We start from the raw sequence: 23,579 nt of genomic DNA, 5'->3' as shown, positions 1-23,579 counted from the left end.
GCCGAATATATGTACTCATCGGTTGACGACATTGCCACATGGCATATTGGTATGTATTATAGATGATTTAAATTTTAATGTACAATTTTGCATGATTGATATACACTTGAACCTATTGTTATCTATTTTGCAGAGTCACTTGAATCTCCAAGGTCTAGATAGCTTATTCCACGCCATACGTGGGAAAACGAGGGAAGAAGTTTTAAAGTATGGGAGAAAGAGCACACATATGTCGATTATGTGCTTGGATTGGTACTTGAACATCAGTCTAGATGGGCAGATGTTGATTACATTTATAGCTCAGTCAACTACAAGCAACATTGGATTATGTTAGTGGTAGACATGAACCTTGGGCGCTTTTGTATGACTTAATCCTGAAGTACATCACACCAGGGGATCTGGTAACATTCCTAGTGCCCCTATGCTTCACTCTCCGTTCACTGGCACAATTCTACGGTGTGTATGATGCAAAGCCCGACCTTGCACCTAGTTCTTTGAAGTTGAGTTGTGTTGATACAAGCGCCCTACAGGGAATACACTGGACTGGGGGATATTCTATCTCAAGTACTTTGAGTATTTGGTGACCGGGTTGAGTGTGGAGAGCTTACAACAGGATAAAATGCATGATTTTAGGTTGTAGTATGGTACCGAGTTGTGGGCATATCAAATTTTTTATTAGGGCTTTCAATGTAAATTTTGACATTATTTGTAAATCTATGTAAATTTTGACATTATTTGTAAATAACACTGAATCCAAATTGTATCGAGTATCGAGTAATATGCATTGAGTATATAGTAACATGCATCGAGTATTGTCAAGTAATCGTGTACCAAGTATTGTAATTTGAGTTAATGTTTATCGAGTATTGTCGAGTAATCATATATCGACGTGTAACACGTATCAAGTAGAGAGTAATGGGTATCGTGTATCGAGTATGTATCATAATGTCTTTACATTACAAAATGAACAGCCTATAATATATAGTAATAAATTATCAAGTATTTATCAGAGTCTCGGTCCCTTGAGTCTGGGTCTGGGTCCCCTAAGTCATCATTGCCCCTTTGTTGAATTTGGACGTATCAAGTGGTTTGTTGCACTTTCTTCTATTATGTCTCAGTTGGCCACACCGTCCACATGTGACATGTTCTTTAGCAGACGGTATTTTGTTTGCCCTTCATCTACCAACTTGTACCACTCTTTTCAGTAGGAGTATTTTTACCTCAGTATACCCTAGTAGCTTTTTCTATTTAGATACATGACCAAACGGGTTTATTGATTCCACGTATGCTACTACTAGAGAATCAACACTATATAATCTGCTACATAGAGTAAACGGATTGATATTGCGCTCTCTAGTTGTAGCAGCAATAACGTGCAAACATGGAATCTCCAAACATTAAAATTGTATGCAACTACATTCTTAAGTGTTAAGGCTAATTATATCATCTAATCCACCGTCCTTGACATGAAATCTATAACAATCAATTGGATTTACTCGGTATTGCCTAGCTTTGTCACACTCTAAACCCATTATTTCCTCTGTATACATTGAGTATGTCGATGTACTATTAGGCCACATTGTCCGTCACTCATGAAACCAACCTTGAAGTAGACCTTTTATGTATTCTAGCAACGAAGTTATTGGCAACACTCTTGCTTCTTCAGTAATAGCATTGAAGCATTGACACTATTGCTAGTCATGTTACCATATCGGTTCTCGGACTAGTAACATCGTGCCCATCACTGAATATCAGCATCCTCTAAATATCTAGCAAAGGAACCATGTTGTAGTTCACTATTTAGACTCAATGACGCTTGAACTCTGATTCTCGATATGCTCTACAAGCACCATGAAACAATTTTCTAACAGCTCGTATTTAAAGTATTTCTCCATATTCCTTTCTAAATAGAAGGTACAAAGTCCATGGTAAGAATTGGGGAATACGATATCAACAACATTAGCTATACTCTGACAATGGTCTAAGACGAATATGAGATTAGGGCAATCTCCAATTGCTATTTTAAGGTTTGTCATGAACCACTTCAGGGTTTGGTCATTCTCACTATCAAACATTGCATATATTAATGGGTACAGTTGGTTATTACCATCCATTGCAACACCAACTATCATTGTTCCCTTATACTTACCCTTTAGATGAGTGTTATCTACAATGATCACAGATCAACAACTCTTAAAACCTCTTAAACTTGCAGCTACTGCGATGAACTTGTATTTGAAATATTTTAATTCTTCAAGCTCGATCTCAAACACAGTTCCAGGATTTTCTATCTTCAAAGTCTTATCATATGCATGCAAGATGACATATGATTCCTCTGGCATCCCCCTTGCAAGAGCAAAATCAGTCTCTCGCACGCCATGTCTTATCATAACTAATATGGACACCATACTGATGCCGCATATCCTCAATAATATGGTGTAGTTTGTCCTCCCAAGCAACGCCGAACTTGTCCTTAATTAAGTGACCAATAATGAATGCACTGGCTTGCGTGTGGTCATGATTCAATACTTCAATCGAGCATGTGTGATTGGGCGTGCATTTTGTGATATTGAAAATATCACATCCATCCATTTTAACTACTCGAACGACCCACTTACAAGTCTGGTGTAAACACCGAATACTATAAAAATTTTTGTTTGATTTTTTAACTTGAAGCTCAAAGTTGTTCTTAATGGCCAAAATTGTTAACCTCATCTTCACAACATTCTTGCTGTAGAAAATTTGACCTACTTCAACTGTATCCACTAACCCTGTGGACGACTGTGGTTGCATGATCAAGTCCCCCGTTCTAGCATTACTACTAAATGGTACATTGTTCGAATTTTGGCAAGACACACTCCCAACAAAAGAGCCAAAATCATCTGACAGAATCGAAGTTATTTGTTCTTCATTCATAACAAAAGGATCACCCCCCAAAAAAACTTGGGTTAGTTGTTCTTCATTCACAATAGAAGGATTACTCCCTAAAACAACCGAGGTTGTCTGTATCCCATTCCTAACCTCTTCCTCTTCTATCATCACATTCTCATTTACACATGTTCCAACATCTTCTATTGTCACATTCAGATGCAATATATTCGCTATATTAACATCGATGTTGTCGTTTTCCAGTGAGACACCCGATGGACAAACATCACACTCATTGATATCACCTCCACACATGGGTCGGTCTGATTTATCTAGGTAATAAAATGTTGCCCCGTGATGATGTTTTTTCTCAATACTTACAAAAACATGCGGTCTAGTATGGTCGTACTTTGAGAGGAGAAATTTAACATCAACATCGTTCATTAAGCATACTAGAGGAGAATCAATATCCATTTTATATGTCACCCTCATTATAATCTTGAACTCTATAGAACTAACTTGCATGATCTTATATACTAGATTTACCAGCTCATTATACGTCAATGTGCTTGGAACTAGCAAAGCCTTCAAACGGTCTCCAGTATAGCGTTCTTTTGTGTCGTCTCATGTACCACCATAACGTAAGAATATATACTTCTCAATCATTCAAGAAAAACAATACAGAAAGTGAACAGTTAGAAAAATAGGTAATTGTTAAATACTCGCTATACTAGCTACACGATACTTGATGCTCTATGCTTGTCACTCGATACTCGATATTCTCAGCTCAATGCTTACTGTTTCATAGCTTTCTTCTCTCATCCTCGCTCCACCGGGAGTTACTTGCATGTATCAGTGCACACACACAAACTCACACTCACTCGTTCTCTTTGTTACGTTCGTGTGTCTCGCACATCATCGAAAAAGTAAAAAAAAAAACTAAGCAAGAAAACGCACATTTACTTACACAAGGTGTGAAACAATATAGTGAAATGATCTCAATGCCTTTATAACTTGATTTCCGTCAAGAAAAACAGGTTTTGTGAAGTGAGTTTTTTTAAAGGAAAGTGAACTCGATTTTCTCTTTTGTGTTCAGTTCTATTTTTCCTTGGTTAATAAAAAAAATTACTTCATGTTTCAAGAAATTGATTTGAAAGAATCGTGTACATTGTCAGAAAATTCCCTAATTTATGTATGTTCGTACATGAACATTAACTATAATGTTGGTTCCGATGACATGAAGAATTCAAAAGAATCGAGTTTAAATTAATATGGTATCGAGTATGATGTGTATATGATCGAGTATACACGTGTCGATTGCAGCCGTATCGAGTGACCATGTACCTGGATATCGAATGACCGTGCATCAGAGAATGAGTGACGAGCCATCGAGAACAAGTGACAAGTCATCGAGGATCGAGTAACTTCGTATTGGCAGGTGCACAGGGTGCATCTTAGGGGCGAATTGGTAAAATCACATGCTTATGATGTAAGCAGAGACTACTTTCCATTACTTTCTCTACAGTTGACCATTTTTCATTTGGGTCTCCCAAATGAGGCCATCCGTACAAAAAAAACTATTTTCTCTACTTTCAATCATGTTTTTACAATCCATGTCAAATTTAAAAATTCATTTGATAACCATTTAAATTTTTGGGTAAGTATCATTTTATACCTCTAAACTTTAGGGTTATATCAATTTAAGTGTATCCTAATAAAACATAATAAAGGGTTAAAATTGATAAATTTATGAAACTTCAGGTTCTAACTATTACATTTATGAAAGTTCAAGGTTTAAATTGATATAATTATTAGTTTGGGATTTAAATTGATACAATTATGAAAGTTTAGGGTTTAAATCGATACAATTATTAGTTTAGGGTTTAAATTGATACTATTGGGTTGTATGTCCTAAAACTCTCTGTTTGTCATGTTAAACATATTTTATTATCAATAAAGATGTTATTGACGTTTATTCAATAAAACTGCTATTAAATATGTGAATTGCACTTGTAAAGTCTAAATCTAATAAACTAAACACTCATGGCTATTACATGAATACATGAACTTTATGTGGAGACATAAGAGTGGATCAAGTTCAGTAAATAGCCAAAATGGTCTATAGTATACGAATAAGGCTAGGTACCTTATTCTGGTAACACTATCGGATGCGGCTCACTTTGCAACTGTTACAATTTGTTGTAAAGTGCTACAAACGAAGTGATCCTAATTCGTTCATGTATTGACATGAGGAGCGGGGGCATCCTATGTAATGAGTTTGCATAAGATCGGACCAAGAATTAAGTCACTTTTACTTTATAACGCAGTTTACTGTTTAAGACTGGCTATTTTGAGGCGATGACCTAGGTAACTTGACCTTAATCCTGAGCTAATTATGAACTCCTGTTTATTCAAGATTATCCTTAGATTTGTATGGGTGAGGGTTGGCTCAACAGTGCCGGCTCAATAAGCCTCCCATTTTAGGGATAAGACTAGGTAGATAGCTGGGGACATAGGGTGCAAGACGGAATTCGCTCCTACTCGCTTCTAGGGATAGTAGAGAGGTTAATCCCTTAAGTGCTGACTCCGGGTCTTGAACAAAGGGTCCCACCCTCTCATTGGCCCGAGAGGGACTCGGTTTAGTGATCAGATCACAAACCAATTATTCATTATAGGATCAGTGGACTCTATAAAAGTTGTAATTTCTAACCCTTATGCATGCTTATTCTTGTTTTTATGTAATTAGAACGTTATCGATCCTTGCTTCCGCTATGCATGTGTTCTTTATATTCCAACAGATACAACCCCCAAAGTTCAGGTGTGTAAATTGATATTTGCACTAGGGGTGTACATAGGTTGAGTTGAGGGTGTTTTTTGAACCAACTCGAAAATTCGGGTTGGTTGGGTTGACAACTCAAAAGCCCAAGTAAAATCTCCAATCCAATCCAACCCATGGATTGAGTTTTCGAGTCATAACTTTTTTTTTTCTTTTTAATTAAAAATATGTAAATTTATATACAACAAATGACTAATAACTAAAATTTCATACAATTCAAATGCTAAATACCAAATATTTATGATATTTATTGCAAACTTTAGACAAAGGCAAATATGATAACAATTTTAAAAGAAAAAATATTAAAAATTCACACATTAATCAACACAAAGTAATCAAACTTTAAACAAAGATATATATATATATATATATATATATATATATATATATTATATGTATATTTTATTCATATATATAAAATTCGGGTTGAGTTGGGTCAACTCAAATTTCTTTTTAGTCAACCCACGATCCAACCCAACCCTTACATTTTGGGTTGGGTAGTATGAGTTGTTCGGTTATTTGAATTCCCCTAATTTACGCTTTTTTTTTAATATTAATCTTATAAGCACAACTTTCATTACAAAGAGATGTTTGGGGCATTGAGTTAAGTTTTGAAGTATGAAATTAATATGATGATGTTAGAAAGCCTATGTTTGAGATGCATAGTTGTTTAGTTGGTATTCCTCGATAAATGTGCAAACTTCAATAATAGTGAACACAGTTGAAGTTGATAGAGTTGAGTTATTTAACACCGACTTATGAAGTCAATAAGCCAAATACTCATACAAATCTTTCTAATCTTTCTACCAATGTTTTAAAAAACTAAGCCACTAAAAAAGTTGCTTTTAATAACTTGTTTTTAGAATTTGACTAGAAATTCAATTGTTTCTTCAAGACATGAAAATTCTAGCAAGAGAATGGAAAGAAACAAAGCATAAATTTTAAAAACAAAGAACTAAAATGATATAGTTAACAAATGATTATCAAGACCTAGCCCTCGAAGGAGAGTATCTCCAAACATCTCAACTTACCATAAAGGCACCACTTGGGATTTCTTTGAGACTTCTTAATCATGATAAAAATGGATTTATTGTTTAATATTCTACTCAAAAGCATTTATACACATCTATTTATAGGCTGAATGCTTCTGAATGGTATTCTATCACACATATATAAACAAAGCTAAATGTCTCCTTACTCTAGGAGGTCAATGATCCTCTCTTTTCTTCACACCCATGCTTTTTAAAATGCAATTTTTCTGCTGAGATAGAGATCCTTCAGAAAATATCAGCACCCATTGAATGACTGAGCACTCCATCTTCCCACTTCAAATCATTAGCTTTTGGATCACTCTGAATTATTTGAAGGGCTACTTCTGGCTGTGGTGGTGTCTGCATCCAAAGAGAAACAAATGTCGTTTTATGTTTAAAGATTTGTTTTAGGGGATTTGTTGCTTAAGCTTCTCTGCTGAAATTTCAGACTTGATTTGGATGTTCAAAAGGCATAGTATTACCATGGTTCGAATCTTAGGCCAATTTATTTGACGAAAAAATGGATGTCGTTTGATTTCATCGGCACCGTTACTTGAACCTAGACGACGTGCAGGGTCTCTCTGTAGTAGTGCATCAATCAGCTGTTTTGCTGCAAGACTTGCCTGCAATATTAAGCATGAACAAGATAAAACCTCTCCAATTTAAACAGATGTCTTGCATTGAAAAGCTTGAAAATAGCTTGGAAAGAGAGCACCATGTGGATGCGTTAAATTTCTCATTTGGGCTAACAACAATATTGCTGTTTTGTGGAAGATATGGGATGGAAGAGATGCTAGAATCTTCCAAGAAAAAGTCAAATCTCCCAAAGAAGTTCTTGATTCCGCTATTTTCAACGCATTCGTTGTAATTTTTTCCGGCCATTAAAAGCCATAGTTTCTCTTACCTTATTACTAACTGGAAACATCTTCTATATCCGCTTTAATCGGAACTCTTTCGATACCTTTGGATATTTCATCTTATCCAATAATAATAATTATTATTACAAAAAAAAGTGAATGAAAACGATCTATTAGATAATAAGGGTAAAAGGATAGCTACTTACCCGAATACTTAGGGGGAAGGTTAAGTCCTTGAACAAAATATTGGCAAAAGTTTTCTTCCTGTTTTTGCCTTTGAAGGGAGTGCGACCATAGAGCATTTCATACAATAAGATACCTGAATTTCATGCATCAAATGATCAAAGGAAAATAAAAAGCCTCAAGGATGTTGGTGATGCTTCCAATTGTTGGAAAATCGATCATTAAATGAAAATGTTATCCCATTAACCAATAACCAATTCAAATAGTTTGTAAGTCATTTTTTACTTTAGTTTTGAATTTTTCATGCTTATTTTTGTGTTCTATGTCAGTCCCCAACTTTCAAATGTTTAATTTGCCTTCGCTGCGAAGTTTCCCTTAACCATTTAACAATAACTTGAATATTGACACCTAATTTACTATAAAATGAGGGGGTGTTTGGGGTAGGAAACAATAGTGAAGTCTGAGGAGTTGTAACGTCGTGAGGTCCACAGCGTAAGGAATCCATAAAACATAAAATTGATGTATTTTTAGTCGAGGGACCTAGGAACTCCTTGGACCAAACAAGAGGTGGAGTTCACAACTTCACTTCTCCCAACTCTAACTCCTTGGGTCAAACACCTCCTAATTGTGGGTTTAATACTTATCTATATAAACATCTACAGCTTGCGTAAAAGAATAAGAATAAAAGACATGCATTCGTACCTAGAGTCCACCAGTCAATAGAACTACTATGGCCTGCTCCCTTGATGATTTCCTACCATAAACAAATGATATGAACTTAGAGGAAAAACTAACAGATGGAATTATTAACATGGAGTGGCTAAAGTTGACTGAAGATTGAGATGGATCATACTGGGGCAATATACTCTTCAGTTCCAATGAATGAATTCAGTTCTACCATAGGTTCGATGACGAATGTCGGCAGTGATTTATGCCTACATGTTCTCTTTCTCGGGGGTGAAGATTCTATTGTCTGCAAGAAAGGCATAAAGCTCTGTCAAATGTCGTAACAAAAAAGGAAGGAATACAAACATCTCTCAACTAGTAAACATATTTTACTTGTATGTTAGATGTCTTAAACGATAAATCGAAATCAGTGAGGATGATATGACCGTCTTTCTGGAGTAGAATGTTTTCGGGTTTTAGGTCTCTGTAAATAATACCTGCATGGTGTTGAAAAAATAATCACAAATATGATAATATGTTGTGCATAACGTGACCAAAGCTTGAAACAATGAGCATTTTGGATATGATGAGGGTGCTATGGGGTGTCAACCTAGTTGAGATGTCCGGGTATGCCTCCTAATCCTATTTATATTGTGCGTACATCATTTTCATTAATTCAATGAAAAGCTTTGTTTCCGTTTCAAACAAAAAGGACTAAATTTGTAATTTTTAAAAGACCAATAGACACAAATCTCAAGGTTTAGAGACTAAATTTATAATTTAACCATGATTCTAGTACTCCAGCAGGATACTTGTAAGAATTTTACAATACTTAAAAAAATCAGAGAAGCAGCAACCAAGGTATCAATAACTATCAATAACTATCAACAACTAAATTACCTAAACAGTGAAGGTACTCCAAAGCAATGACAACTTCTGCAGCATAGAACCTGAAATATATTTATGTTTATCATTTAAATGCTAAAAGGCTGCAGAATGTAGGCGTTATTATACAAAAAGGGAAATTTAAGAAGATCAAATATAAAGATTAAACTAACTTGAAGACATGGATATTTTTTTTTTTTTCTTTTCTTTTAATAAGCAACGAATGAATCTAAGATGGGTATAAAAGGAGAAACAAGCTATCCCACAATGGCCAAAGGGTTAAAAAAAAGACTCCAGTTAACAAAAATATGCACTAGTTTGTGATTTTTACAAAAAGATTTAGAAAGAAAGCACCAAATGAAAGCAAAGAGTCTGAAGGTATTAGCTTCTTTTTTTTTTTTTTTTCTTTTTAAATTTTTTAATGAGAAGCAAAGAGTTTGAAGGTATTAATTTTTTTAATGAGAACTAAGACAATATATTCAATATTAATTATAACTTTACTAAGTGGTTGATTAGAGTCTAATCCTGCATCATGGGATTAAGAAAAAGTGTAGGGAGCATAACATATTTCATGCCCAGGGTGTACGTACTTGGGAGTGTTTTTGAGAATAGTATTTTCTAGAGTGTTAGGCAAAAAAAAACATTGATTAGGTGCTCCTTCCAGAAGCAATTTCAAGTATTTTAGAATGTAACTTTAACATGCAAACCAAACATGGAAATGTGAATTTGATAGTGTTTCAGTTCTAGATAATTAATCCACCATTGTTCATGCTCTCTAGCTCGCAGATATTTTTCCATAGGAAGAAAGTACTTCTATATGATCAGGAAAAAGCACTCTCAAGCACACCAGAAAGGAAAGAACAGATCATTTTTTTTGCTCTTATCGCATCCCCAATGTCACCATAAGTTGATGAGTGCAGAATATAGGAAGTATTGCTTAAGTTACCTAGCAGCTTCCTCTTTAAACATTTTCATTGGCTGCTTGTCAAGAAAGGTAAACAACTCTCCACCGGGGCAGAAGTCCATAATAAGAAAAATGTGTGTACGCGACTGACAAGCCAAGGAGACAATGTTACCCATATAATAAACAGTAATTGAAACCGGTCTAGTACTCTAGTCAACTAAGCATGTAATGTGGACTAAAGATTAAAACGTAGAAAGAGATTTTAGGAGAAGCATTATTCACTAAAGCAGATATGGGGGACTACAATCACTAAAAGGATTTACGGAGCTCTTGACGACCAAATTGCTCAAACTTAAAAGTTTACTATGTTTTGATACCTGAAATGAAGAGTATAGTGTTGGCATGAAAGGATGATCCAAAAGTGATATGATTTCCCTTTCCATGCATGCTCGATGAACCTGCTCAACAAACAAGAAAATGCATATTTTGTGTCCTCAAGTACAGAACACAAAATAACTGAATCTTGTGCACAATCACTACTTTTTTTCCCTGTATTTGAAATCATAACTCTTTCTACTTCAAATGATTGTATGTTTTCTCCCTCCAATCAACTTTTGCATTGATATGTCACGAAAAATTGAACAAATAATTACAAATAATGTCCCAAAAGGAATCTAACACTTGTGCTTTTCCTTGTTTTAGAGAAAACATGCAAAAGTACTATTAAATTCTGCTCTGAACTGCGAGCTATTGTTTCCAATTTCCCAGAAAAATAAACTATAGTGTGCAATTCTCTTTTTTTGAAATGTAAACGAACCTCTTCATTAATAAAATAGAATGAGACTAATGCTCAAAGTACAAGAGATTTATAGAAAGAGTAGATTACAAAAAGGCCAATTGTCTTGCTCAACTGGGATCAGAGAAATGAAAGTATAACATGTGGGGAATATGAAAATTTAGAATCAGGCTGTAGATTACTTTTACCTTGTTTCGATTTAATATTGCCGACTTTTCTATAGCCTTCATAGCAAAGAGTTCACCTGTTCCTTTTAGTTCTACCAAATGAACACTGCAACAACCGTTACTTTTGATTGGATCAACAAGAAGTGATAAGTTTAGGAGCTTTAAATTTAACTTCAGAAAAAATGTTTCTAAACATCAACCCACTGATCGAACCTCTTTTCATTAACATACTAAATGTGCACGTGCTGAGACTCTTTAATCAAAATAATATCCAAATAACTAAATTTACTAGAACCCAATAGCTTAACTTCTTATGAATTAGTAGTTTTAGCACTTCTTGTATTAGTTATTTGGATTGAAACAAAATTATGTACTAATAACTCTAAATCTAGGTTAGTTACTCCTGATGCATCTAATGGATACATCAAGTGCAGACCATGATGAGAACTATTTCACAGAAGGGCAGCCTAACGATGGATGTAAAATTTTGGATAATGGAATGATGAATTTACCTGCCAATGTCTCCAAAACCCAGAGGTTTTATTGGCCTGAAATGATGGAGTCCAATCTTTTCACCCTGACTGGTAACCTATGAAACAATGAAAATATTGAAGGAAATAACTGAGTAATAATTAACTCATCTCATCTTGTCCATTGTACCATGACAACTGCCGCAGTGTGCAATTAAATGTACCTTTTGTATGGCTATCCAGGAAAGAGTGCACTTCTTGTGAGGCCTTGGCAAGACTGGCTGACAGTAGATTTCCCAGAAGTTCTTTGGTTTCTGATATTATTCATAATAGAAATTTACATAAGCTGTTGCCAAAGAACCGAACTACTAAAGGAAACATTTTCATATCTAAATGTTCTACTCCATCTTTCCATAAGTTGAAGAAGTCATAGAACAGTGTATACTTCCAAGCACGAAAATAAAACCAATACAGTCAAAAGAAAAAAAGGAAGTCAATCAAAACTGTGACCAAAAAGACATTAACAATTCCAATAAGAAGGAAAAATAACTGAATAAGACCCTACCAAGTTGGCATCAGGAAGTTCACGGACAGCCTTGTCAACATTTTCGGCTACAGCTTTGGCCTAAAAAGGATATATAATTGATGAAGCATCACAATAACAGAAGAGTTAAGATCCAAGGTCAGAATGGAAAGATGACCAAAAATGCTCTGGGAGTCCAAAAAACATAAAACAAATAAATTGGGGAAAATAATGAATAATAGTTACCAGCTTAGCACTTTCATGCTCCGTCCGATCTAAAAGCCGGTCTCTCGAAGGTTTTTGATGAAGTTGCACACCAATGAAATATTGAAGCTCGCCCTGTTAATATAGGGAGTAAAGAGAAGGTCCTTCTGTATCAAACTTGAAATGGATAGAGCGTACAAAGTCTAACTGATTATTAGAAGAATATTCGCATCATACCTTCTTTTGATCACACATGGGTTGCAAGTGGAATAAATTCAAGAACTTTTTTCCTACAAGTCGTGAGACCAACATTGGCATCAACAAAACAGAAAAGTACAATATATTGAGGTTCTTTCAAGTTCTTAGACACAGAATTACTAGTTGTCAACTTAAGATGAAAAACAAGACATTTTACTTACCACTCTTTGTATAGTTGATTATCTGGAGAGTGATTTCTCTCTGCTCTTCAATTGCATTGTTTATCTTTGAGACAGTTGTTGGATCTGTTTCAGGTCCCTGAAGAAACCTGTGCAATGAAACAGATTAAAGTGGCTGTAAGTACTTATTATCAATCTATTCGCTTTTCTCGTAGAAGTTTAACACTAATGTTGAAAACAAGAAATTGATTGATTCTGAAATAGTAGGATGAATTTTTTACATCAATTATTTACTAGAAGCAAGGGAGCAATGAAATCTTATTGTAACACTAGAACAATTACTATCCACGTGAATGATTGAGACAATAACACTTTCTAGCCAAACCTGTTAATTGACCGTAACATTATCTTGGAAATGTAGCATGAATTCATACATAAAAAATTGTACGGGAATCTCCCAGATCTTATACCAAATAACCATGGGATCTTAAAAATAGAAAAATATAGGATGTGCACCATGCAGCCAACCTTTTGGAGAGAGCAGTGATGGATCATGTGAGTGTGGATGTTGCTCCATGAACCACTCATTGAGCTTGATAGATGGTCGTATCAAAGCATTAGAATGAAGACTAGATCATACTAAATTTAAGAGGAAGTGAAAAAATGATTGGTTGGTTTGAGTGAAGAATCTACAAGTCTAATCTCTGCATATTTAGAGAAATTCATATACTATTCATGAACCATAGAGGGAGGAAGCTATAACTTCTAGTACTAAGATGAATCCATGTCACTGATGGAGTGGTGAAAGAGGCGGCTTTTTCTAATGGTATCTATCCTATAATACCATTGAAGGATAGTAGGCAAAGCTACAAGGAGATAGTGCTGCCATCAATGTTCCCATGTTAGAATGAGAGCCTTATCCATTTGCCAGAAAAACTAGGTTTTGTTGAAGATCCCTCATATGCTGCGTGAAGCAAATTTTTAGCTAAAGTTTACTAACCACATGCAGCTCTGATGGATTGCATAAGAGAAATCTTCTTATATCAAAACTCTTTGCGACATAGGCCTACATCTTAAGCACTTTACACCACATATATAGTCTAAAGAGATAAATTCAAGCTTCGAACAGAGGGACAACATGAGAGAATAACATTAAGGATGTTGGAAAAGATATAACAACTTCAAGTGTTAAACAGAAGAAAGAATATAGCAAAATGATACCATAAGTTTCTCCCTAGAACTTCTTCACTCGTGTATTCTGTGGAATCAAGAAACCTACGAGATGCAAATATCTGCACAAAAATGTCAAATAAAACCAGTTTTTAGATTTAAACCAAAATAAGGTTCATATAATATTAGGTATATTTACTTGGGAGAAACAGAAAGGGATCTTTCCCATTCCTGAGAATGAAATAATAGAATGACTCATAGAAAATTGAGAATCATTCTCCATGAGGAATGTCACTTGTTTACAAAATGCCACCAATCTCATTTTTCATTCCTTATTTTATAAGTCTACACCATTATTAATTTATTTGCACTACTTTTGTGTGGGGCCCACCTAAATCTAAATTTGATTTCTAATTTGAACATTAGTAACAACATCAATGACAATTTTAATCATTCTAATTTCAGTTTCAAAATAATTTTAGTAAACACAGTCTTAGAATTCTATTCCCATATCATTTTTTTCTTCACAATCCCTGTTCATTCAGATTCTCTCTCATCAGTATTCTCGTGAAGTAACAGGAACATACTGGAATCATAGAAAAATAAAACTGATAAGTAGTTCAATGTCTCCTACTCTTTGCCAATTATTTTACATTATTCTTCGGCAATTACTTAAACTAAACATGTTTTTTCATTTTCACAAATATATCATCAGAAGCCCAGGGGCAATAGAAAAACCAATAGATTTTTAACTCACAATAGGATTATCAGGAAGTCTTGGGTTTGTGATAAAAAATATCTTCTCAATCCGTTCCAATGTAGTAGCCAACTCAATTCCTTGACGTGTGTCCCTTTCTCTTTTAGCAACGTGATCACCATTCCTAGGCTTGAAAACAGATGTCTCAACCACTGTCTCTTCTTCACATTCTACTGCAGAACCTAGAGTCCTTTCTTTGAACCTGCATAAGAGCAAGGGTCCTCAAATGTGATGCTTATGAACAAGAAGGAACACAGTCAGTCTTGAGACCTAATAATCCTGATTCTATGCTTGAATACTCATATGAATTTAAAAAGGATGAGCCATATTTGAGATCTAACCAAGCCTTTTGGTTATCAGCTGTGCTGATATTCTCATCATCCAGAGCCTTGTACAGAGCATAGTCAACATCAGTCGTTTCTGGCTCTTCGTTTTTTGTATCAGCATCATGCCTTTTTGACTGAATATGAGATCTTAGACTTTTCACAGCTTGGACCTCTACAATGGACCTAATTTCCCTCTCAGCTTGGACTTCTATAATGGACGTGGACCTCATGGTTTTCTCTTTTTCTAGAATATAAAAGATGAGAAAAGTTAAGCAGCAGCAATCACTTCTGTTCCAAATTAAAGGAAATAAGCTTACCATCAAGTACTGTTTTATTTGAATATGATGACTTCTTCATACCTTCTGTGTTTTTTGGGATCTCAACCTGCATTCTGAGAAACACCTCAGGAATTTCAGTCAGTGCCATCAACTTGCTTAGAGATAACATTGGACCCAAAATAGCAGCAAAATAATTTGATAAATTTATTGAGAAAAGTAGTTGGTGAAACAGTGCAGATTAAAACAACCAAGCCAGTGTGCATTATGCCTTAATGGATGACATCATAATTTAACTGGAAAACCTTTTCACCACAAAATCATTCAAATATTTTTGTTCCAATAACAAGAAGGCAATATTCTATTTGAAGATCTGAAAGTGAAAGGAAAAAGTAGAAAGACAGACCCAATAAATTTGATGATGTTTCCATGGGAGTCTTTGACAGGCCCAACTGTGAGAAGATTCCAGAAAGGAGTACCATTCTTCTTGTAGTTCAAGAGCTTGCCACAGTAGCTACTTCCCTTTCTGATTGCATCTCTTATTTTGGCTACTTCATTCTTATCCGTCTCTGGTCCTTGAAGAAACCGACTGTAGACCAATATCAACATGAAAAGAGGAAAAAACTACTTTTAGTTTTAATATTCAGAATTTAGGAAATTATCTCTTTCTATTCAGGAAAAGTTCATATCCATTTGTTTCAACTGAACAGAGGGTCAAAGTTCAACAGTTATTGATGACAAACTTGATATCTATTGTGAGATGGAATATGCCATTATTAGTTAACATTCCAACAAAAGTGCAGTATTTATCACACATAATAATACTTGATTCATTTCTGACCAGTTCCTTCCAATGACCTCCTCCAATGTATATCCAGTCATAATCAAGAACCTATTGCTGGCAAACATGATAGGGTAATCTGGTTTTGTTGCATCTGAGATAACATACGTCAGTTGCAGCAATGATAAACCGTCAATCTTGTTCTCCTCTGCAGTCCTTTTTGTCATGTTTGTTTCCAACAGTTTAGTAGAATATGACCTAAAGCTACCACTGAAGTTCTTTGTGTATGTCTTTGTTATATCGAAGCTTTCACTTTCAAATGCCATCCACTTTCTGGATGCTTCCGTGCTAGCAACAGGACGAAAGGAAGAGAGGGATGTTTTTGCCTCATCCTGCTCATGAGTGGGATCACTCTCCCCCTTGGAATGGCCAACTCCAGAACTTCCAGGCACTTGAAAGACTTCGATTGGGGTCCTCTTCTCTGTAGGGCTGATTTGATGAGCAGAAGATGAGAGATTATAGCTTGATGGCTCTTTGGTTTCTCTCTTCTCATCCATTTTCTGATCTCTCTCTCTTGAATATGTACGAAACGTACTGTCAAATTATACAAGCCAAAGTGTGAAACTGAAATCGTACTCAAAGGAAAAGCAGAAAGATATTGGGAAAAGGAAAGGTGGATACGCATTGTATTCAACTCAATACTGACATGTACAGAAGGGCAGTAGTATTTATAACATCACTTCTGCCATATAACAGAAGATACAGCCTCTCTCAACTATCTTTAACTAACAATTGACCTAATAACAAATAATAACAGAATTTAACAGACTTAGAATAGAACTAATCTGGGACTTCTTCCAATGAGCAGTCCAGACAAGCTCGAGAACACAAAACTTTAAGACAACCATCAGAATGAAAATGACGAACATAGCAGAAACTGAACTCTTACTACCATGAAACTGCAGCTAGCACAAAAACTTACGACACCCATTTGCAATCGAGGAAGAATGAGAAGTAAATGCCTTCTTAATATGTAAATGATAAAACCAGGATCAACTCAAACAGAAACTGACCTGCAAGGAAGAAGTTCCAATGGGAATATTTTGCATAACAGTGAACTTTTTTTATTTTTGAACATCATTTTGCCCGATACACCAGCAATACACACTCGAATTAACAAAGTTGGAAGCAGAAGAAGAAGAAGATTCAGAGTTAATATGAACAGTAAGCAGCCTAAAAATTTAAGAAAATACATCACATTCCCAAAGTCTGTTTTTTCTTTTCTGGGTATGTATGAATGCTAGCTGCCAAGTTGGGATACCTATTTTTCAGTGATTTCAATGAATTTTCCATCATTATCGATAAAACCCACATGAAAAAAAAATGGATAATACAAACATTTTTGTTGAAAAAGAAAAATCAAAGGGTGCTGAAAGAGCAGTATGATATTTTCTCACAGAATGAAATTTGTCCGGTTCATCTTTTTCATTGATGAACAGAAATATCTGCTCCAAAGAAGACCGCATGAAAGTGAAACAGGGCCCTAGAATTATGATATGGCAATGGCAAATTCCAGACTCCATGAAGCTTCAGATGGCCTATCGCTGTCTAACATAAAGATAAACAAGGGAAAGTGCAAATTCGGAGTTCTCTCATTTTCCGGGAAATTTTGGAGCTATCTTCTCAGTGGCCAAACAACATTGATCCATGAAAAGAAAATGGTCGAACGTTGGGAAATTGGGAAAAATAGGATTTTTCTTCTTTTTTTTTTTTTTGGGTAAGACTTTTTAGATGCTTTTTCAAAATGATGAGTCTTGTCTGGGACAAATGAGTATATGAAAAGTCCAAACTGCCCTTTAGTATTTTGAAAAACCCTAACAGTGAATATGTGCAGCGATTCTTCTTCCCCCTCGCGCGCCATTCTCCTCAGTGAACGAGGGTTGTGGCGAACGGCGAACACGGAGCTTCAGACGGCGGCGCATCCAACGGAGGCGGAGACTGAGGTGGAGACTTCGACGGCAGCGGCGGCGACTGAGCTTTAGACGGCCACCGCCTCGCTACTTCTTCTATCCTTTCGCATTTTACTTCTGTTTTCTCTGTTTTTTTTTTTTTTTTTTTTTACTTAAAATAAACATTTTCCCTTTTTCTATTGCTTTCAATTGAATATCCTCTTTTCTCTTTTTTGTCCATGGGGAAAAGGAGAAATATCCCTTTTGTTTGTTTTCAAGTTTTTTTAATTTTCATTTTTTAACGTTCTAACTTTTTTTTGGTAATGAGTATGACAACAAAGTTTCAGATTTTTTTTCCTCTGCATTATTGGTTTAGATTAGGTTGTGCATTCGTCGGTCGATTTCGATTTTAAGATGAAAAAAAGTGCATGAAAAAAATAAATAAAGACACATCGATCAATACTAAGGTAATAGGCTACAACTTCGACTTGAGTTGTTGGTAGTGGACTTATCTTTATACTTATTTTTTTAAAAAAAAATCATATTTATATATCGGTCGGTTTTTCAAAAAATCATAGTTAATTCTTGTAGAATTTTCTAATTAATAAACTAACTAAGTTATTGTAGACCTTCTATTTGTTAGGATACAAAATGATTTGGTGAAACGATGAAATTATAAAGCTCTAAGTAAGTAATCGATGTACTGGAATCGGTTCTCATGTTAAAATGGATTGACACAACAAAGTAAAATTGAATTCAAACTATATAACTTTTTGTTAATGTTGTAGTAATATATTATATATATATATATTCCGAATTTTACATATCATGGACAGTTCAAGTATGAAAACAACCATCAAATATTGGTTGTTGGATATGGGCCAAGTCGGATTTTATTATTTTAAAAATTCATATGACAACGTGTGGGAAGAAATAGACTATATAAAAGTTTCAAGAGGATACACAATTATATAAAAGGATGCTGTTATCTTATCATCAGATGGAAGTCAACTGTTAATCGTGAAGAGGTTTGTATAGATATTTTGATTATTCTATTATTTTGTAATATAAAGTATTATTACGAAATCAACAATTAAAAAATACAAAAGAACGTAAAAAAAAAAAATAGAAAAGATCGACACACTAAAAGTGTGTTAGTTATGTCATGGGATAGAGGGAGAACAATATTATTAGAGAGAATGTTATAAAAAATACATAATCAAATAATGTCTATAGATTAGAGAGTTTATACCGTGCATTTCTCTAAACTCAATGCTTATAGGTTACAGAGTTTATATAGTCCACTTCTATAAACCCTAAGTGGAGAAGGAAAAGATTTTAATAATTAAATATATAAAATATCGATTCTAATTAGGTGTAGAATAAAGCATTTCAACAAATCTCCATCTTACTTGAAATCTCTAAACCAATTCTAATTAGGATTCAAAGCATTCCAACAAGTATAAACACAATTGTTGTGTTGTATTTTTGTAGTTGAATGAACACGAAAATTTTGAGATTAGGTTCGAGAAAATATATTGATTTTATACAATAAAATACTTAAGTGGCTTGATTCCACCAAAGTGGCGGCGTCGGAAAAGATAGATTTAACATAATCACTGACTTTTTTTGGAGAATAATATGATGACTGTATAGGTTAGTCTTAAACAATTAGTTGACATTAATTAACTTTTCTTACATTAGAATGATTTGTTTACTATTTTCTTCTAAAGTTAATTGAAAGTTCTTCGTAGAGGTTTGATTGATCATAAGACCTGAAACTGACATTCTTGATCTATCTAGAACTTAAGAAACAAATTAACACGATGATGAAATTTATCATTTAATATATTTTTTTTTAATATAAACAAACACACATTGCTAGAATAAATAGATTGGAGGAAAAGAGGGGTGATATCACGAAGGTTTGTCACTCACATTTATATATATGCATTTGTATGAGATCTTCGATAAATAAGAAAATTTTAAATAATTGTGATTTTCAATTTCATATATTCGAATGCAGGGCCATGTTGGGCATACTCGTGTAGATAACATTGAAAAAAAAAATTGCTCATAATTGTTAAGGCGAATGCATTCTGCTAATTACTCAGCCATTGATCCAGGCACAACCAAGATTAAGTAAACATACAACCATAACAGAATTGACCTTTGAATACATTATGCACTCTAAGGTAAACACATTCTGTGAGCTGTTATAGATAGCATTGAAACAAAATAGCTCGCTATTGTCACATTAAATGCATTCCACTAGCTAGTAATCTAAGAAGCACAGATACTTTTAATTGTGCAGAAAATCGGTATCAGATACGGATACGTCTAGATACATGATAGATACGTGTGATTTGAAGTATATGATTTTTTTTTTTTTATTTTAAATTTTCAAATATGTGAAGGAGATACATGGGTCAATTTTTTTTTCCAAATTTAAGTCTAACCATTTAAAAAGCCCAACCCACAAACCATTTTATTTTAGTGCATATTTTGGACTGATTTTAAAATCATAAAAAATCATTTTTTTCATTTTTAAAATCACTCGAAAACACACTTTTAATTACTCAAAATTAATTTAGTTTTTAATTTTACACTTTTAAATGCAATTTTCATATCATCAAAATTAGTTTTAAATAATTAAACATGTTTTGCGATGATTTTGAAAATCACAAAAATGATTTCAACCATTTTGAAATCATTTCCATACATAAAAGTTCACTTAAATTGAGCAATCCAAATCAAAATAAATTAAAAATAATAAAACATTAAAAAAATTTGAAAAAACCTGAAACATAATTAAATCTTCATTCTTCCTTCCTCTCTCACTATTTAAATCATGATTCACAAAACCCCTTCATCCTCAACTTCAATTTTCAATCTTCGTCTTCTACTTCTTTCCTACCGTCTACTCTAGTCGCTCAACAATAATCACTCGATGTTACTGGATTTTTTTTCAAGTTTTCACTCTCTTCTTAAATATATTTTAATCTAACTTAAATAAGTATTATAACAATTAATTAGACATATACAACGTATCTTCAATTTATCCGTATCTTAGTTTTTTAGAAATTAACGTATAACCGTATCGTATCGTATCCATATCATGTATTCGTATTTGTATCTGTGCTTCTTAGCTAGTAACTATTCAGTCGTTGATCCAAACACACCCAAAATTAAGTAAACGTGCAGCCAGAGCAGAATTGACCTTTAAATACATTATGCATGCACTACCAAATAAACGAAGCAATAACAAATGAGATATCAATCTTAACCCGAATATTTAAAAAAAATTATTTTTAAAATTTACTAGTTAATAAACTAAACATGTTATTGTATACTTTCTATATGTTCGGATACAAAATGATTAGTGGAACAATGAAATGAGTTTTATAAAAGCTCTAAGTAAGCAATCAATATGTATTGCGGTCGGTTCTCATGTTATAATAGGGTGATGCAAAAAAGTAAGATTGAATTCAAACTATCAAATTTTCTACCATCAAATATTCACATTTGGATATGGGCCGAATTTTATTATTTTAGAAATTTGTACGACACGGGTGGGGAGGAGAAGACTATATAAAAATTTCAAGAGGATAGATAGGCATATACAAGTATGCCTGTTATATCCTAACATTAGACATGAGTTAACTATTAGTCGTGAAGAGGTTTGTTTAACTATTTTGATCATCCCATTATTTTTTAATATAAAGTATGAAAAAATTGTTGTACTTTATTTTTTTAGTTGGATGAAGGTAAAAGTTTTGACCAATTTAGGTTAAAAAAGTTATATCGATTAAAATGCTTAAATGGTTGGATTCTACAAGAGTGATCGCCCTCGTTAGGAAAGATAGGTCTAACTTAATCACTAACTTTATTTGGAGAATTATATGATGTCTGTATAGGTTGGTCTTATTTTTTCAGTAGATGAACAATTAGACGAAGTTGATTAGCTTCTTCTTGAATTAGCTTCAATATTAAATTGAAGTTGAAAACTGTTTGTTTACTATTGTTGGTGAAAATTATGTTTTAAAAGAAAGTTGGCTTTTAAGAATCCCACATTGGTTAATTTGGGGAATGCATTCTCTTGTTTATACTCCCAGGGTTTGGGTTTCAAAGGATACCCATGTTTTAGAGGGAGTGGGGAGATAGACCAATGTAGGTACGATGAAAATCTCACATGTGCCCTACCGCCATTCGATCGGACATGACGGGGCGAGTGTGTGGTTTTAATAATAAAAAAATAATATATATTTGTTATTTTTATCTTCTATTTTTTTCGTTTTCCAAGTAATCCAGTCTGAAGGTGTGTGTTCCAGTTTGTAATACTAGGACAGAGCCGCGAAACGTCTTAAAGAGGGCGAGATCTGCGACTCAGCTTAACAAGTTTTTGTTTTACAGGTTCCGTTCTTTGCCTGACCATTCGCTTCTATCTTGTTCATCGTTTGAGGGTTCCCATTTACGAAAATTTTAAGATGTTAGCTATCTGTCAATTTTGTAATGGCCCTCACAAGCAACAACGACTTATTGATGCCCTAAATCTCGTAGGGTCCTGTAGTTTGTAAACACTTTATGAACAAACACTTTGTGATTTATAATATATGATATTTTATTCACATTGTCTATGAAATATTTGATATTTAGTTGCATTAACCACAAACCAATAAACTAAGATCCATGGTTATTGTTGTAACTTAAACATGTATGTGGAGACATACGAGTGAATCGTGTTTTAAGTGATAACCTAAATGGTCTGTAGTATATGGATAAGGAGGGATACCTTATCCTGGTGACACTACGAGTATGACCCACTTTGTAGGTATTACAAATATTGTAAAGTACTACAAATGATCTGAACCTGACATTCGTGTATTAGACATGCGAGCGGGGATATTCTATACAAAAGAGTTTGTATAAGACTAGACCACGAAATGTTTAGTCTCGTTATATAACACCATCTCATTGAGACTTTCATTTCACTAGGATGACCATAGGTAACATGACGTTAATCCTGACTGAGTTGTGAACTCCTACTTATAAGGGCGGTCTTTTAATTTGCATGGGTGAGAGTGGCTAGATCGCCGAATCAACAAGCCTATCATTTTGGGAATTCGTCTGATTGGGGAGCTGGGAACTCAACTACACAAGATGGAATTCACTCATTCCCCAAAGCAGGGGTAAGTAGATAAATTGCTCTCTTAAGGGCTGATTTCAGGGCTTGAACAATGTGGCGCCACACCCTCTCTTGGCTCAAGAGGGGTTTAGTCATAGTGGGACTATGATCTATTGTTCATTAGAGGAATCAGTGGTACTTAAGGAGTTAGATGTAACTACAGGGGAAAAACGATAAATTGGTCTAGTTGTACTTACGTGCGATTTATGAAGGGTCATCGTACTGTTGATTGGTTATATCCAATGGACACACAAATATATCTGTAGTGCGAATAATGCAACTGTCGGTCTTTAATGGAGTGCCCGAAAATTAACGGATGATAGATAATGTGATTAAAGAGTTTAGTCAGTTATTCACGTACCGTTGGAA

The 23,579-nt window shown here is 34.3% G+C and overlaps 1 protein-coding gene across 5 annotated transcripts; it reads right to left on the bottom strand.

The window, feature by feature from the left end:
• Positions 1-6,731: 6,731 nt before the first annotated feature.
• Positions 6,732-18,253, bottom strand: LOC120077845 (phototropin-2-like). 5 transcript variants are annotated; one of them, XM_039031917.2, is made up of 23 exons: positions 17,534-18,253; positions 16,137-16,670; positions 15,702-15,884; positions 15,338-15,411; positions 15,036-15,264; positions 14,695-14,896; positions 13,989-14,059; positions 12,810-12,916; positions 12,628-12,680; positions 12,433-12,525; positions 12,229-12,288; positions 11,888-11,977; positions 11,706-11,782; positions 11,215-11,299; positions 10,608-10,688; positions 10,273-10,376; positions 9,342-9,391; positions 8,835-8,938; positions 8,629-8,748; positions 8,478-8,529; positions 7,799-7,911; positions 7,218-7,358; positions 6,732-7,095 (listed from the first exon to the last, which is right to left on the bottom strand). In XM_039031917.2, the coding sequence occupies exons 1-23, from the start codon at positions 17,563-17,565 to the stop codon at positions 6,982-6,984; spliced, it is 2,769 nt and encodes a 922-aa protein (XP_038887845.1). In that variant the 5' UTR covers positions 17,566-18,253; the 3' UTR covers positions 6,732-6,981. The 5 variants fall into 5 exon arrangements, with proteins under 5 accessions (XP_038887845.1, XP_038887842.1, XP_090169595.1 ...); XM_039031914.2 differs by having other exon boundaries at positions 17,150-17,806; XM_090313469.1 differs by having other exon boundaries at positions 16,245-16,670; positions 17,534-17,785.
• Between the last annotated feature and the right edge of the window lie 5,326 nt (positions 18,254-23,579).

This window comes from Benincasa hispida, chromosome 5 (assembly GCF_027475165.1).
Source record: "Benincasa hispida cultivar pf3 chromosome 5, pf3_genome.v1.1, whole genome shotgun sequence".
Classification (NCBI taxonomy): domain Eukaryota; kingdom Viridiplantae; phylum Streptophyta; class Magnoliopsida; order Cucurbitales; family Cucurbitaceae; genus Benincasa; species Benincasa hispida.
The sequence above is the reverse complement of the archived record's forward strand: the minus strand, read 5'-3'. Positions and strand labels throughout refer to the sequence as shown.